At 41.4% G+C, this 15,041-nt stretch overlaps 2 protein-coding genes across 2 annotated transcripts; both read right to left on the reverse strand.

The window, feature by feature from the left end:
- Positions 1–696: 696 nt before the first annotated feature.
- Positions 697–4,867, reverse strand: LOC118311847 (cytochrome P450 2U1). The gene is made up of 5 exons (XM_035635928.2): positions 4,156–4,867; positions 2,809–3,459; positions 1,969–2,130; positions 1,644–1,811; positions 697–1,531 (listed from the first exon to the last, which is right to left on the reverse strand). The coding sequence occupies exons 1-5, from the start codon at positions 4,661–4,663 to the stop codon at positions 1,350–1,352; spliced, it is 1,671 nt and encodes a 556-aa protein (XP_035491821.2). The 5' UTR covers positions 4,664–4,867; the 3' UTR covers positions 697–1,349.
- A 762-nt stretch (positions 4,868–5,629) lies between these two features.
- On the reverse strand, positions 5,630–14,769 carry sgms2a (sphingomyelin synthase 2a). The gene is made up of 6 exons (XM_035635947.2): positions 14,542–14,769; positions 9,725–10,228; positions 8,984–9,101; positions 8,137–8,290; positions 7,104–7,270; positions 5,630–6,445 (listed from the first exon to the last, which is right to left on the reverse strand). The coding sequence occupies exons 2-6, from the start codon at positions 10,183–10,185 to the stop codon at positions 6,260–6,262; spliced, it is 1,086 nt and encodes a 361-aa protein (XP_035491840.1). The 5' UTR covers positions 10,186–10,228; positions 14,542–14,769; the 3' UTR covers positions 5,630–6,259.
- Between the last annotated feature and the right edge of the window lie 272 nt (positions 14,770–15,041).

The following is a 15,041-nucleotide window of genomic DNA, read 5'->3' on the forward strand; positions in this document are numbered from 1 at the left end:
AATTATACATGATCATTATAAATATTATTGGATATAACTGGTCACATTTGCAGATGTTCAAGGTGGAGAATAATAAGTCCTTCATTCAAAATCTCACTTCAGTTGGTACAAAATATATTTATCAAGAGTAAAAGTACTGTTTGAAGTGTGTGGAGCTGAAGTAAATTCGACCATGTTTTGTACAGTAGTATAATAATTTCATTCACAGAAACTGGTCGTATTTTCTAAATTAACTAACATAGTTTGTGTTTGAAACTTGAGTGTCTTCAATCACCCCCTTTAATCTAAATGTAACTCTACATCAGACAGTATGTGTGGTTTCAACAGATCTGAGTCCATATTCACTACACACCTAAAAGAGTCCTGGAATGACCCCTGCTGGTGGGCTATTAAATGACTTATGTTGGTTTTTTTCAGAATGAAAATTTGGATCAGTTTGTTCTGTCAGGATTAAAGAAACAACAATAACTGATATGATATTTAAGGGTCCACGTATCAGCAGGTCCATAACTGTCCTTCTGAACCACTAATTAGCATTTCCCAGCACTTTCGTGTTTTTTACCGATTCCTTCCAGTGTTCTGATAAATGAATATCACAGTGCTATGACAAAACCGATCCTAATATGAAATTATTTAAACCAATATCATTGAGAGGAAAAAAGACATAACATTTTTAAAAAGAACAAAGACGTCATGTTCCAAGACAAATTGAGGTCATCATTGTTATTAAAATAATCTAAAGAGGTTGCGAATTATCCATACATACATCAAGTCTATATGGAAATACAACAAACTAAAATCTTTCTCTAATGCCCTAACATAGGACGTTACGTAGGCAAGCATGTTCAGTGATTTCTATAAATCTGTGGTGTGCAACAATAAAACACTGCAATGATATTCAGTAAGATAACTCATAATCAAAACGCATCTGGCATATAGTACTGTCCCTAATAATCAATTAGCTGATTGACAAATCCTTCTTAAACAGAGTTATGACAATAGACATTAATTCTGACTTGATTATCATGTCACTGATTCCAGATTCTAAATACCTACAGTAGGATAAAACATCACATTGGATTGTGATCATTTATGATACTTTTGTGGAATATTATGGAATGCTTGACGTGAAGTAAAACTAACTGATAAATTAACATAAAAATGAAATAATAATGACATATGCACAGCAGCCGCACTCTAGTCAAAAAATATATAGATCTGAATACTGTCCAAACATTAAATTGTCTCCAGGAGACTTTCACTTTATCTCTTTTTCCCATTCCCCTTATTTCATCGTCCTTGGCATCAGGGCCCTGTCGTTTACTGAAAACCTCTTCAAACCAAGTCTTTCAAGTGCGAGTGCTCACACACACAGTGAACGGGCAGGGTGCCAGCGTCAGGCCGAAGCGTCCGTGCAGGGGAGGAGGAGGCGTTCCCTCGGGGAGTCTGAATTTGAACGCCTGCAGTAAGCAGGTAACCGTCAGGAACAGCTCCATCTTCGCCAGCTGTTCACCCATGCACACCCTGCGGCCTGCGGGAGACACGGGATGAGTCATCAGACCCCTGGTGCATTCACACATTAAAATTCAATTTACAAATCAGCGTTTCAGCCGTTTAACCCGTCTGAGTAAGGAACGACATACCGATCCCAAATGGTATGAAGCATTCTTTCCGGCGCAATGTTCCGTCGTCATCCAAGAAGCGTGCCGGGTTGAAACTGTCTGGGTCGTCCCACAGAGTGGGATCTCTGTGGACAGACCACAGATTGGCCAAGATAACTGTTCCTTTGGGAATAGTGTAACCTCTGAACTCTGAAAAGGGAAGAGGAAAAAAACAAATTACAATAAAATCACCTCAGTTAATTGGCTTGGTAAAATCACGAGAAATCTTTATGATGCCTGAGAAACACTTATTGTCTGAGACAGAGATCTGACAGGTTGAGCATCAACAGAGGATTTTTTTGTTCACCTGTTGTTTTGGAGGCCATGTGTGGAATACCCAGAGGAACCACTACAATTAATCTCTGCACCTCCATGATAGTGGCTTCAGTAAAGGGCAAACTCCCCTTATCAGTCAGAGACGGGACCCGGTGTTTCCCCACCACGTCATCGATCTCTGCCTGGACCTTGTCTAAAATCAAACGGGAAGAATAAGCGAAGCAACATAATCAGTGAAGTTCCGATCTCAGCAAATCAGCAAAAAACTGCATCAGCAAAAGTGTGGATTCAGGACACCATTCAGGCAAATCAAAACAAATAACAATTTCAACCACTCTAATCACAGTGGGTGTGAAACAGTTGGCGAAGTGGTTAAATGCAAGAATGTGCTCGACATTTTTTAAGTGTTAAAGTTTGTGGGTTCCAGCAGCATATTTCCAATTCCCTTTTCAGCCTAAAGTATTTACTATTTATGTAGAAAACAGGGACTGTGGTTCATGTAAGCTTCAACAACATACATATTCACCCATCACTAGCTGAACTATATATTTTGAAAACTCCACAATGTTGTATCAATTGAATTACTTATATTGGTTGAAATGATACATGTTTTGCATCATTAATTCAAATACAGTAGCTTGTTAATTAGTGAAAATGTGACTGTGTCCATATCTAGTTGTTTTTATACGCTGTTTATTTCCTTTATTAATCAAAACCCAAGCAAATAGTCCAATGGTAATTTTCTGAACAGCCAATAAAAATAAATAATTACTACTAAATCGTGCAGAATCTGATTGGAGATATTGCCAGTGGTGGTCCCACAACTTCACTCCAGTGTCAGTTTTTGATAACAGACTGTTGCTGCTTTTACCTTGGATATCTGGATATAAAACCATGTAGAGCAGAATCCACAAAACTGAATTGGTGGTGGTGTCGGTTCCAGCGATGAAGAGATCTCCTACGATATAAAAGAGGTAATCGTCCGTGAAGCTGCTGTCCGCCTGTCCAGAAGCTTGCTGGGCCAATATCTCCTTCAAGTACATGTCTACAAGATCCCTTGGGTTTTCGGGATCTAATGTTTCCCTGTGTTTTGCGATGATCCTCTTCAGGAACACTGTGATGTCTCTTTCCACCTGCCTCAACTCCTTGAAGACCCCAAAAGGCAAATAGTAGAGAAGAGGAAAGATGTTGATGAGGACCGCCGGGCTGTTCACACAGATCTCCAAGCCGCGCTCCATCAGGCCCAGCAGCATGTGGAACTCGTGGTCCTCGTGATGGAAGCGTTGACCCAGCGTCATTGAGCAGATGACATTCGACACGGCGTTGCCGATCAGCGGGGCCAGGTCCACGCCGGCGCCACCGGACTCGTCATTCAGTCGCAGCAGCTCTGTTTTGACAGTAGCCAGCTCTTGCAGGATGCGCGGCTCGAAGCTCAACTTCCCCAAGCCGAACGTGCGGAGCATGGTGTGGCAGAACTTGCGTTGCTTTTTCCATATGGGCCCGTATGGTGCAAAGACTATTCCTAAAGTGTAACAAACCAGAAAACAGAAGGGTTAAGCTTTAAGTAGGGCTGGGTGATATGGCCTATAAACAATATTGCAATATATTTTTGTTATATCGCGATTAACGATATATATCACAATATATTGAAATCTCCTCTAAAGCACAATTCAACCCTTTGATGCACACAATCACACCAGTATGATGATTCTAGTCGCCCCTGCAACCTGTGTCTGTATTAAAATATTATTTAATCTTAATTATATTCATTAATGGTTTCTATTGTGTCATTGGCGCTTCACGTTCACGTCGTCCACGGCGCTCTCTTTGAGTGTGTGTGTGTGTGTGTGTGTGTGTGTGTGTGTGTGTGTGTGTCTGAGAGCTAGAGAACACAAATGCAGAAGCAAGTGTTATACCGGCGACTTCACAAAATTTTATGTGACAGTGTAGTCGCAGTATTCCCGATATAGTAATTTAATACATCTCATGTATTTCTTATTTTCTCGATTAATCGATTGGTCCATAAAATGTCATAAAATGGTGAAAAATACCGATTGTGTTTCCCAAAACCCCAAGATGAAGTTTTGTTTTGTCCACACACCAAAGACATTTAGTCTGCTCTCATAGAGGAAGCAGAGAAACCAGAACATACGGCGATGACTTCAGTGATCGATTGCTGATCGATTAACTGCTGCGGCTCCAGCGAACTCGGTCTCACCTTTGCGCTTGGTCATGATGGTGACGGCGGGCACGTCGGGTCTGTCGGAGAACTCCTCGGCGTGGTTCGAGAACGCGTCCCTCACCACTTCGTAGCCGTTGAACACGACGATCAGCTGGCTGCCCACGAAGAGGCTGAACACGTCACCGTAAACGTTGGCCAGCTCCGTCAAGATCCCCGCGGCGTGCTTCGGCGCGCCGCTGCCCTCGGCGCCGGGCTGCGGTCTGAACCGCTTCTTGAGGAACGACGGCACGAGAAAGGCGCCGAAGTTGCCAACAACCGGCCAAGGTTTCGGACCCGGAGGAACGTTGGCGAGGTGGCGTTGTTTCTGGTACACACGAACTAAGTGGAACACCAGCAGGGAGACCACCGCGGCTCCAATGTTGACACGCGAGAACAGGGAGCCGATCACGTCCTCCAGCAGTGACAGCGGGAACATGGCGTTCACAGTCGATTCACACTGAGTTCGGAGAGCAGACGACGCTGTCCCATGGTCAGGATGATTCATTATCCTCCATTAACGTGCCAACAGTTCAATGTTCCGTCAACACGACGAGTCCCTCCATCGCCCTCTTCCAAGGGGAAGTGCTATAAACTGCAGTTCACTAGATGCCCGCTTGGGGCTGTCCCCATAGAGGCCCATGTTAAAATGCCCGACTTTACAGCAGAATTAAACATGTTTACAGCCTGGTTCAAAAACCGGTTTTGGTCCCAATGGCTAATCCCCCCCTTCCTGACAACTCTGGGGGGGGGGGGGGGGGGGGGGGTTTAACTCGCCCATTTATATTATATTACTGTTTGAAATTCTGCATAATTAAGGGCGTGGTCTATTTGATTGACAGCCGGGGCTCGCTCGCTCGGCGATCGCCGGAAAAAAACAACAACGACGTCATGTCGAGAAAAAAGTTCAGATCGTTGAGAATAAACTTGACATTTCTAGATTAAAGTCGGAGAATATATCAAACTACTAATGTTGGTACTGCCTCCACAAAATTTATTGTGTTGCTGAATTTGTGAAATTGTTTTCCTACATATAGGACTTACTTTATGACCTGGACAAGGGAGGTGGTGCTGTGAGGATAATATTTTTGTATTTTCCCAGCCCCTTCAACACAATCCAGACTCCTCCTTCTGATGTTAGAACATACAAATAGCATAACCCAAATGTAGCAACAGATTGTATGCTTCATTTGATATAAAATATAAAATAATACTAAAATAGTTACGCATATGATCAAAACATTAGGAGCTATACTGTGCAAATGCAGAGCTATAAAGCCCTATGCATTACTTTCCTTAATTTGGACAGTGTTTCATTTTAACACACAAGAATGTATCATAGGACATATCTTTAGAACACGTATTTCTTGTAACTTGTGAAAAAAAAATAATCAACAAGGTTGAAGAGATGCATGAATATGAAGATGTAAAAAACCTGCAGTTGAGGTCTATAGCATAAATGATAATTTAATCAATATCAGAAAAGGGAATCCTTAGTATGGTAACATTTTAATACAGTAGTACAACGTTGAGACTACACACCCTAGACTACTAAAATTAACACAATAATAATAATAATAATAACAATAATAATAATAACAATAATAATAATAATGATAATGATGATAATAACAGCAAAAAGAAAAACAGCAAACACACCAAACCTCATAATGGCAGTTTTGGTACATCTACTGACATTTAACACACTAAGGCACCATGTGACTTGAGTGCTGATTGATATCATATTGAGGTAAATCCCATCAATACACACAGTATGAAGGAGGTATGGGAGCAGATCCAAAATCAAAAGTCTTGCAAATACTGAAACAAACCTACAAGTCAGTCGCAACAAACTGTTCATGTCTGAAATTCACCAGGAGCTGATACAAGTATCATTTACAAAAACAATAAGATCTTCTCATCTCACAAATAAATTACAGCGGAACACAGAGAAAATACGATTATCCTTCCAGGCACATTTTTCCCGTCATAACTATGCATTTGGTACCATTATGCTCCTGTCAAGTAGACAAGACTGAATGATTTAATCCCACCGTAGGTGGATTATCAGGCAACAATGTTGGGGTATCGGGGTCACGTTGTGTCACTCCTCTCGGGTACTCTGTACCATGGAGTACTTCTTGCAGGGGTTCTTAAGGCAGGCAGGAGGCCAGGTGATGGGCCAGCTGTACGAGCACGGCACCGAGGTTTGGATGTTCCTCTCCAGGAAGTTGAACAGAGGGTTCCACCAGGTGTTGGTGAGGTAGTTGTTGGGCGCGCACTTCAGAGTCTGTCAAGAAGAAAAAAAGGACTATAAGAATAAGTCAATTAATGTATATACATTGACAAGAGGGAGAAAAACTGCACTGATTTTTTATTTTTTATTTGATGTAATTTATGTTCTTGAGTGCGAAATTGCATGGAATGTGACGAGCGTGTTTACCATTAATGCTTTCATATAACTTGAATGATAATTTTGCATTGGTGCCACCACATATCAACGGCCTGCTTACAATTGAACCAGTAGAGGGAGACATTCAGCGTTTGGAAATATATTGAGTGTTTCAGGGAATGGCATCCAGACAATTCTGACGCAGACTTAAAATATGTGAACTCACTAATTTTATAACTATCTGTACTATAGAGACCATTTCCTTTTTTAACAGACACGGTAATAAATTCTTGTGTTGGTGTGTAACTAGTTGGTACACAGTTGAACTCCCTGAAAAAGATACGGCCACATATAACCAGACTCACAGTGGAGCCCTCCGTGCGGTATGATTCATGTGTGACAAGGTTCATGAGAGGAAAGCCTTCAGCCACGAGAGCTATCATTTAGTCTCTTTGACTCCAACACACGCACGCACGCACGCACGCACATACACACACACACACACACACACACACACACGCACACAGCTCCCAGATGTTCAGCTCTTCGTTCAGACCTGTAAATTTGCCATGGTGTGGTACCACCAGAAGAGGCGGGAAGTGATGAAATAGGCCACGACCACGTCCACACTGTAGTGCTCATGAGCCACCAGGATGCACACCACACCCACGGCACTCAGCAGCCAGCACATCAGATGGTACCACCAAAACGAGCGCGGCGAGTCTTGAGGGAGAGGGAAGAAAAGACAAGTGTGTCGGCAATATTTATGACAACATCTATCCGCCGTCCAAGTCTTCGCCGTCAAAAAAAGGCAGACTGAGAAATGCGCGGAGAACAAAAGGATTTTGTGGGACACATAAAGAAGGCTACAGGAAAAAATTTGAAATCAGTGAAACTGAGACACTGCAAATTTCTGCCTGAAAATCTCAACCATATTTTTGCATATTTTTTCAACTCTTTTATCCAAATATACCAGAAAAACAAGCTCAGTTGCCCTTTTATAAGGTTCACATGGCAAAAAACGAATGTGGTATTAGAAAACCATGGATAAACATCCCTTCTACATGAGGAATCTGATGTTCAGGTTTTGTTCAGTCTGTTTCAGAGAGTCAAATGTATGGTGACCTTGGGGGCTGTAGATTGCATTACACTGACAGGTGTTTCTAATATTTTGTCAAGTCTTATTGATATAAGTGGGCTGGACAAAATAAGGAAGACAACTCTCAACACAACACGATTTAACAGCATCAGATTGGCCATGGAGTTGAATCAACACCTCTCTGAAAGTTAGATTAATGAACTAAATTAAAACAGGACGGCTGTATAAGACTGCTTTTGTCAGGAGTACCTCATAAACAGGCAACTCAGTGTGTAATTAATTATATTCATTTGTATAATATATACAAATATGTTGAAAGTGGCAACACATTTATCATTTGTATCCTATTGTTTCCTCGAAGATCCTTGTGTAGTTGAATAGTAAAATACTGTGGGCCACATGGGATGAGAATGGAAACAGACAATATCATTCATATATTATTCATGTTTCCATACAAGCAAGCACACAAAGCGTTGCTCTGAGTACTCACACTCCTTGATGAATAGGTAGGTGAGCGTGAGCATCACAGTGTGTCCACTGTACAGAAAGTCTCCACACAGCAGATGGGAGTTTGTAATGGAAAGACCTCCACCGGAAATCAGCCGCAGAATCCGCTGGATTTTTGCCTGGGAGTCTCCGTGGAGCTGATGGAGAAGAGTAAGTGGACGATAAGAGTGAGAAATAGGTAAAAGACGGCATGTGATGAACAAAGTTGAGTAGTCAATGAAACGAAATTTAGAAATACAGAAAACAAGGAAATCTTCACATCTGGCCAAAAAAGGGAACTAGATGATGTTTAGAGCTGTTGCTTAGTGGATTTTGTTATCTGGGGCCAGGCGACATGTTTTCCCCCTTGATTACATTCTTTTTGATAAGCTAAGCCAACCAGCTACTGGCCTGTAGCTTCATATTTACAACAGGGACATCACAGTGTTATCAAGCTTCTCACCGACACATGGCAAGAGGGCGTATTTTGCAAAATGTTAAAATAACTTTTTGCTGTTGATCTTTTCAAATCTATAGGCGACATAAGTTGAACTATTTACAGGGATAGGAAATCAAAGGGAAGAGGAACTGAAATAAGTAATATAATCAGCTCCACATGGTCAAATCTCTTGAAACTCATCAAATTCTTGGGAACTACAAACTCTCCAACCTGTGGTATTTTTGCCGGACTGCCAGGAGCACGTTTTCGATCAAACACTGATGCACCTCAATATCATTCGTATTGAGGCAGTAAATAGTTCAAATGGCCTTGTTTTAAAGCTGCCTCTTTTACATGGCTGTGCACAGAGGAACATGACTGATGCCCACAGTGAAGTCTGCATACTACTCACCTTAGGTGCACAAGTCATATGCATGCCAGGTACAGGCAAGGTGGTGATGTACATGGTGACACAGCGGTACAAGTACAGGGTGCCAATGAGGAAGAAGAACCGCCTGATTGCAATGGACCTGTAAATGAACAATGGTTATGCCACATTACTTCTCAAACACCAAGTTAAATCTGCAATATTCCGGAGACGATCTTACAAGATATGAAAAATTGTAGGGTCTCCTGCTCAGTTGATGAAATAGAGTTCCCCTAACCAGACCACCTAATGACAGTGAGAAATCCTCCCTAATATCCTGTAATGGTGTTTAAAAATGTTAATGGCGATTTTGCTTGCATCGGTGAGCTTTTATTATAAGATTTTTATTTCTCTATCTTTATTCCCTTAGTCAAATGGCCAAATGTGGAAGAAGTGATGTGCAAAGATGAACTTAATATGATAATGTTTAGCTAGCTACAATAAAACAGTGTTGCGGGTCAGTTTTTTGGGGTTGTCTCCAAACCTTTTTTTAACCTTCTTATTTTTAAAAGTCACACTTAGATATACGATTTCATCACTGACTGCAGCCTAAATAGACTTTAATAAGATGCATTTAGAGTAATGAGAAGAGACATGTGGAGTATAGTCAAGACATAACCTCAAAACCATTAAATATTGCTAATTTAATTTCCAGGTGTTTTAATTTTCTTTTCTTAAAGCTGAGAGAAAACTGCTTAGACAGTAGATAGTCCCGACGGTTCTTACTTGTATCTGAAGAAGAACAACTGGATCATCCAGATGGCCAGCAGCAACATGCCATTGATCTCTGTCACTGTAAAGGCCCACTTAACCCTGTCAATATAGTCGAAAAACTTATCAGGAAGAGGCGGGCTGCTCTCTTTGGGTGGGACCCTCTCGTGGACAATGGTGATGACGACTGTGGTGAGGACCAAGTTGAAGCCGGCGTAAAAGAAGGCGATTATTGTCTTCCACCACTCCATGGGCAGACGATTGACCTTGGACTCTGGCACAGAGATCTTCACGTAGTCATTATGCCGGCCTATGCCTTTCCGAAAGCCCCGCTTGGTGTCCTCCCCGCCCGGAGTGTGGACAGGACAGGTTTTACCGCTGCTGGGCACGGCGCCGCCCTCCATCGCCGGGTTGAGATCGGCAGCGGCAGAGTCTCTCGCATCCACAAGCTCCTGCGATGCCATGAGTGTCTGCATTGTCCATCCACGGGCACTTCCGCTCTGGGTTGAGGCTTCTTAGCTGCCATGAGAGAAAGCACGAGGATTAAAACGCTTTAGTTTGAAAACGCGCCAGCATGCTATTGCCGTTTGCATGAGATGGAGAAGCACAAAAGTAAACAGGTGTTGCTTGGTTGCATTAAGTGCAAGATCACCTGGAGGAAAAACAGGGAGGAGATGAGCACCGGTTTACTATTGTTTCAACTCTTCCTTATCCTGGGGATTAGCAAAGTTCGGGATTGAAGTTTTATTGATACAGAGTTCCTGATTCCATTGGCTGAAATGTCCAGTTTAGACTGAAAAGCTACTTTTGAGTTTACAACAGCCAGCTGCTCGAGATATGGTTGTATGAGCTAACGCCGTGAGTTATATTTTCCTTCTCTGGATATCCACTGGAACCACTCAGACAGTTTTCTGTTTGGATGTTCTGTCAGACTCTTATTTTCGGCCTTTCAAGGTCTTTGTGCCAGACGGCTGTGGTTTTCTGATTTTGGCCTCAACAGGCAGCTGCTATGGTCAGTTCTGTTTTTTTTCTTCTTCTTTTTCTTTCGCTTCATGGTCAAACATTATCTGTAGTATTTTACATGCTCATCATAGAAGACACAAGTTGAATAAATGCAAACGCATCTAAAAAAAAAGGTTGAGATTTAAAGTCCATTCTTGGCCTTGGTAAATCAAACAATCTTACCACCGCCGTGGTCCATTTAGTGGAGGTCCCAGAGCTTTAAATCACGTGATTTCATCATGTCCTGCCTTTCTTCTCAGCACTTCTTAATCATGGTGGCTTAAAAGTTTGTGACAACTGGGGAAACTTTATGTCCAGAGGAAGATACTGTGACATGATCAAAAGCCCGGGAACAGCTACTAAACTGACCTAGTGCGGACTAAACTGACCTAGTGCGGAGATTGAATGAGATTCGTGAAAACAAAACACAGCAAAACAAACCAAAATAAAGAGCAAATATTGGGTTCAATGGTGAGAGCTCTTTTCATTTAATGACAGGAGAGAACACTACAGCAATAATCTTTTTTGTTGTTGTTGTTGTTGATTTTTTTCCACATCTAAAAGGCTTCTTGTCCCTTTGACAGCTCTGTTAATGGATTTGAGGATATTGCTATCAGCCCTGAAATGCATCACAATAAATGTCATCTGGGATACATACAGAATGGTATGTTTACTTAGAGAGAAAAAAAACTGGCACTTGGAAAACAGGAGGGATAGAAATAGAGCATGGCTGGATTCACGAGAGCTGCTGAAAGCATCAGTTTACCCAGAATCAATTTTTGAGAAAACATTATTACAGCAGAGAAAGGCTTACAGTACAATGCCCTCCGACTAACCCACAGCAGATCCAGCCTCTGTTAGTCATCTGATGGATGGCTACAGAGCACAAAGTGTGACAGACTTCAAGGCTTCACAGTGTATATTAATACCGATCAAGATGGCAAATAGGATCAACAAGAGCAGACAAACAATGTAAACTAATAACAATGCCACGCCCCTTCTGTTATTAGTGAGATTGCGTAGAATCTATCTGGTTAGCTGCGATCGTATCAACATTTACGGAGAATTCACTCACTGCTGTTATTATAGCATACCGTTTACATAATGAATGTGAGAGATGGTGAATGTGTCCTAATGACATTGTTGTCATATTACCCAAACTATTAATTAATTAATTAACAATTAATTATGTGAGTCTTTATACTTCATGAATATCCTCTGTTCAATTCAATTCACCTGAAAGGATTAAGTTCTACTGACCTGTGGTGAAGGTTTTGTTCTTTCTAGATAAACTAAAAACTGGATTAAGATTACAGAAAGATCGCTCATGGTAAAAAAAAAAAACAAGTCCACTTATAAACTCATTACAAAGCTTTCAACTGTATCACATGGTCTTCATCATCTGATGGTGTTTGCCCTGTTGTCATGGAACTGTATATGTTGCCATGTTAGCTCCGTGTTGAGGCGGATTCTTCCTACATCCAGAGTCACTATAGGTTCTCATATATCTCTCTTGAATTGGTGTGACATGCAGTACAAAGAAGATAGGAGATATTTATCCTCCCATGTTCACTATGAGTGTGCTCTGTACATGGGAGGTCAGCAGAGTGTCTCCATTTGACTAGTTTTCCACTGGTCCTCCCCTCCCTAGTGTACAGTACACAGTGTTTTCCCACCAGCCGGAGCACCCAGTGCTCTAAAGGGATGGGTGGTGATGGAAAACTGGCAGAAAAACCTATTCCACATGGTCACAGGCTGTAATGGATAACTTGGCTGCCTCCACTCGCCCAAGCTATTTCAAGAGAAGCCACCCAGTTTCCTTGAAGGCTGTATTTTAGTCCGATGGAACCAGGGCTTTGACTCCATTTTGGGGCCTTCATAATGACACACTACGATTGCTGTCCACTCATTTTCTTCTTCACGTCAAGTTGATTGTCTTCATCAAAGGGAGGGTTTAAAATAAATCACGCCCAGCCCTCTGGAAACTGGTGACACTACAGAGAGAAGACGACTGTATACCCTATACTCTCAAATGTACTTGCCATAAATCCAGCTTTGGAACGGCATGTTTCGCAGTAAACCGTACTTATGTTTTAGTTTAGTTTAAATTAATTTCAATAACAGACGCTCAAAATGTTAAATGTATTCTTCAGAAGTGTCACTGAGGAGGAATAGATTAAAATATTTGACACAAGTTTGTATAGCACTTGCAGTTGCGTTTGAGGCTCTGTAATAATTTTTTTTAAAAAGTCCTCAAAGGCTTTGTGTAAAAAAGATTATTTCTTTGTGCTTTAAGAAATGACAAGAGGGATGTACTTATTAAAAAATAATAATTGTAGTAGCGGTGACGGGAAAAAATCCCATCTTTTACTTTAGGAAAAACTATTAAGAGCAAACAATACAATGTAAAAATAAAATCAGAGTATGATACTTAAGTAAAGGTGCATACGTTAATGAGCAAACTGTACTTAAAGGGACTCCAGTAAAATAATGGCCTCTGAAATGTATATTATCTCACATGATTGGATTATTAATTCAAATGTATTAACATCTGAGTACTCTTTTGCTTAGCTAATTTTAAGTAGCCCACTTTATATCCGCAAGTTCGTCTGAACTTAAAACAATAAGGCATATTATATCAAATCATTGTTATCTGTCTAAACTCTTCATCTCCGAAGAACTTGCAGCTGTCAGCTAAATGTAGTGGATTAAATAGTACGGTGATGGTAGCACAAGTAGTAGGAAAATTTGTTTTGTTTGCTATTAGTCTTAATCTTGCATATGTTTATCAGTAAACATGTTATAACAATGTAAATGACAGGAAGCAAATTTGAAACCTTGGTTTTTACCACAATGATCTTCACACTCATGACAACTGCAAATGACTCAATCACGGTCCAAAGCTGTTCATCAAAAAATACAAAACAAGTTTGAACAAAGTTCATAACATACAAGCCATGGTGGTTACACTGTGCATGGAGCCACCCCAACCTGTGGCTGTCACAACCACATGTGGGCTGGATACTGGCAGTAATATCAGGGTCAAGACCGGGTGTCTCCCAAGCGTCCTGTATATTACAGGGCGGAGAGTCTGTCACATGGGCCGGTTTTGAAGTTCACTTTTGGGGTGTAGCACAGTGGCCCCACACGCGGTGTTAAACACCATGTTCCATATGAGGCTACTGGGTGGGGCAGCAGGTCATTGCAAGTCTTGTAATTAAACCCTTTCATTTTTAACCACAGCTATATTGCATGTGTGGACTGACGACTGGAATCTAAAAACGGAATTAAACTAACACGGTTCTATCACAAACAGCCAGAGTCGAGGCAGCAGCTTTGTATATTGATTTTGACTTGTTTATATGTGCCAAATTTCCTTTTAAAAAAATCTTTTGCATCTCTCCGACAAGTGTCCCCATTAACAAAAAAATTGCTGTGTATACCTGACATCATCATGCCATTAATAACGTAATCCTCCAGCTCGTGCCCAATGATGAAGGGACTAACACTTTTTTTGCACGATTTGCAAGGCATGAACCCAACACTACAGATAAATATTCAAAGATGTGTCGACTGTAAAAAAAAGATTTGCAGTGTAAATGTGTATTTGTGAGCAAGACTGGGGGGGACGACGACAAAAAGTTGAATGTCATCAGGAGAATCCAGTACAAAATCCCTTCCGGCTGTTAGCTGAGCTCCTGTCATATTTACAGATCACATACTGTATTAATGCCTACATCACAAGCATATAACACATAGCCGAGAGGAAATGAGTTTCTATATTTAGATTCACATGTTGCACAGGTTTTTTTTCCCCCATAGCATCCTACCTGCCTGGCTCGAGCCTCCTGATGTAGCCTCTTCCTGTGGGTTTGCAGCTCCTTGGCTCCCTGATGCTGCGCCTTGCTCGCTCGCTGCTCTGCTCAGGCTGGACTGATGCACACGACGCCGCCGCTGGCTGTAGAGGAGGCGCTCCTCCCCGAAGCCCCACAGATTCATCCATCCTGCTGCCTGTATCCATCCTCCTGCACATCCCACCACAGCCCCTTTCATTCTGTAGGTCTGTCCTGTAATCAGCACAGGCACCCCCCCCCCCCCCCCCCCGTAACTAAGTCCAAGGCTACTGCCAGAAACCAGTGAGCTGTATTTTATTAATTGTGGGTAATTATGCATTGGTTAAAATAAAAATAAAAATCCCATACATAATGCTCTTAGATATGAGTCAATCGCGTTATAAAATAATAATAAAATATATATATATATTTGTAGGCATGTCAGTAAAACACAGACCGTCATCGTTTTCAAAACACAAATTATTCCAAAAAAATAA

Source organism: Scophthalmus maximus, chromosome 8 (assembly GCF_022379125.1).
Source record: "Scophthalmus maximus strain ysfricsl-2021 chromosome 8, ASM2237912v1, whole genome shotgun sequence".
Taxonomy (NCBI): domain Eukaryota; kingdom Metazoa; phylum Chordata; class Actinopteri; order Pleuronectiformes; family Scophthalmidae; genus Scophthalmus; species Scophthalmus maximus.

Excerpts from the sequence above, each read along its gene's own strand:
- LOC118311847 (XM_035635928.2), bottom strand. The coding sequence starts at position 4,663 with ATGAATCATCCTGACCATGGGACAGCGTCGTCTGCTCTCCGAACTCAG. Across the intron at positions 3,460-4,155 it reads CATCATGACCAAGCGCAAAG|GAATAGTCTTTGCACCATAC; the intron begins GTGAGACCGAGT and ends GTTACACTTTAG. Across the intron at positions 1,812-1,968 it reads CATGGCCTCCAAAACAACAG|AGTTCAGAGGTTACACTATT; the intron begins GTGAACAAAAAA and ends TTCCCTTTTCAG.
- sgms2a (XM_035635947.2), bottom strand. The coding sequence starts at position 10,185 with ATGCAGACACTCATGGCATCGCAGGAGCTTGTGGATGCGAGAGACTCT. Across the intron at positions 8,291-8,983 it reads ATATGACTTGTGCACCTAAG|CTCCACGGAGACTCCCAGGC; the intron begins GTGAGTAGTATG and ends CTTCTCCATCAG. Across the intron at positions 6,446-7,103 it reads ACACCATGGCAAATTTACAG|ACTCTGAAGTGCGCGCCCAA; the intron begins GTCTGAACGAAG and ends TCTTCTTGACAG.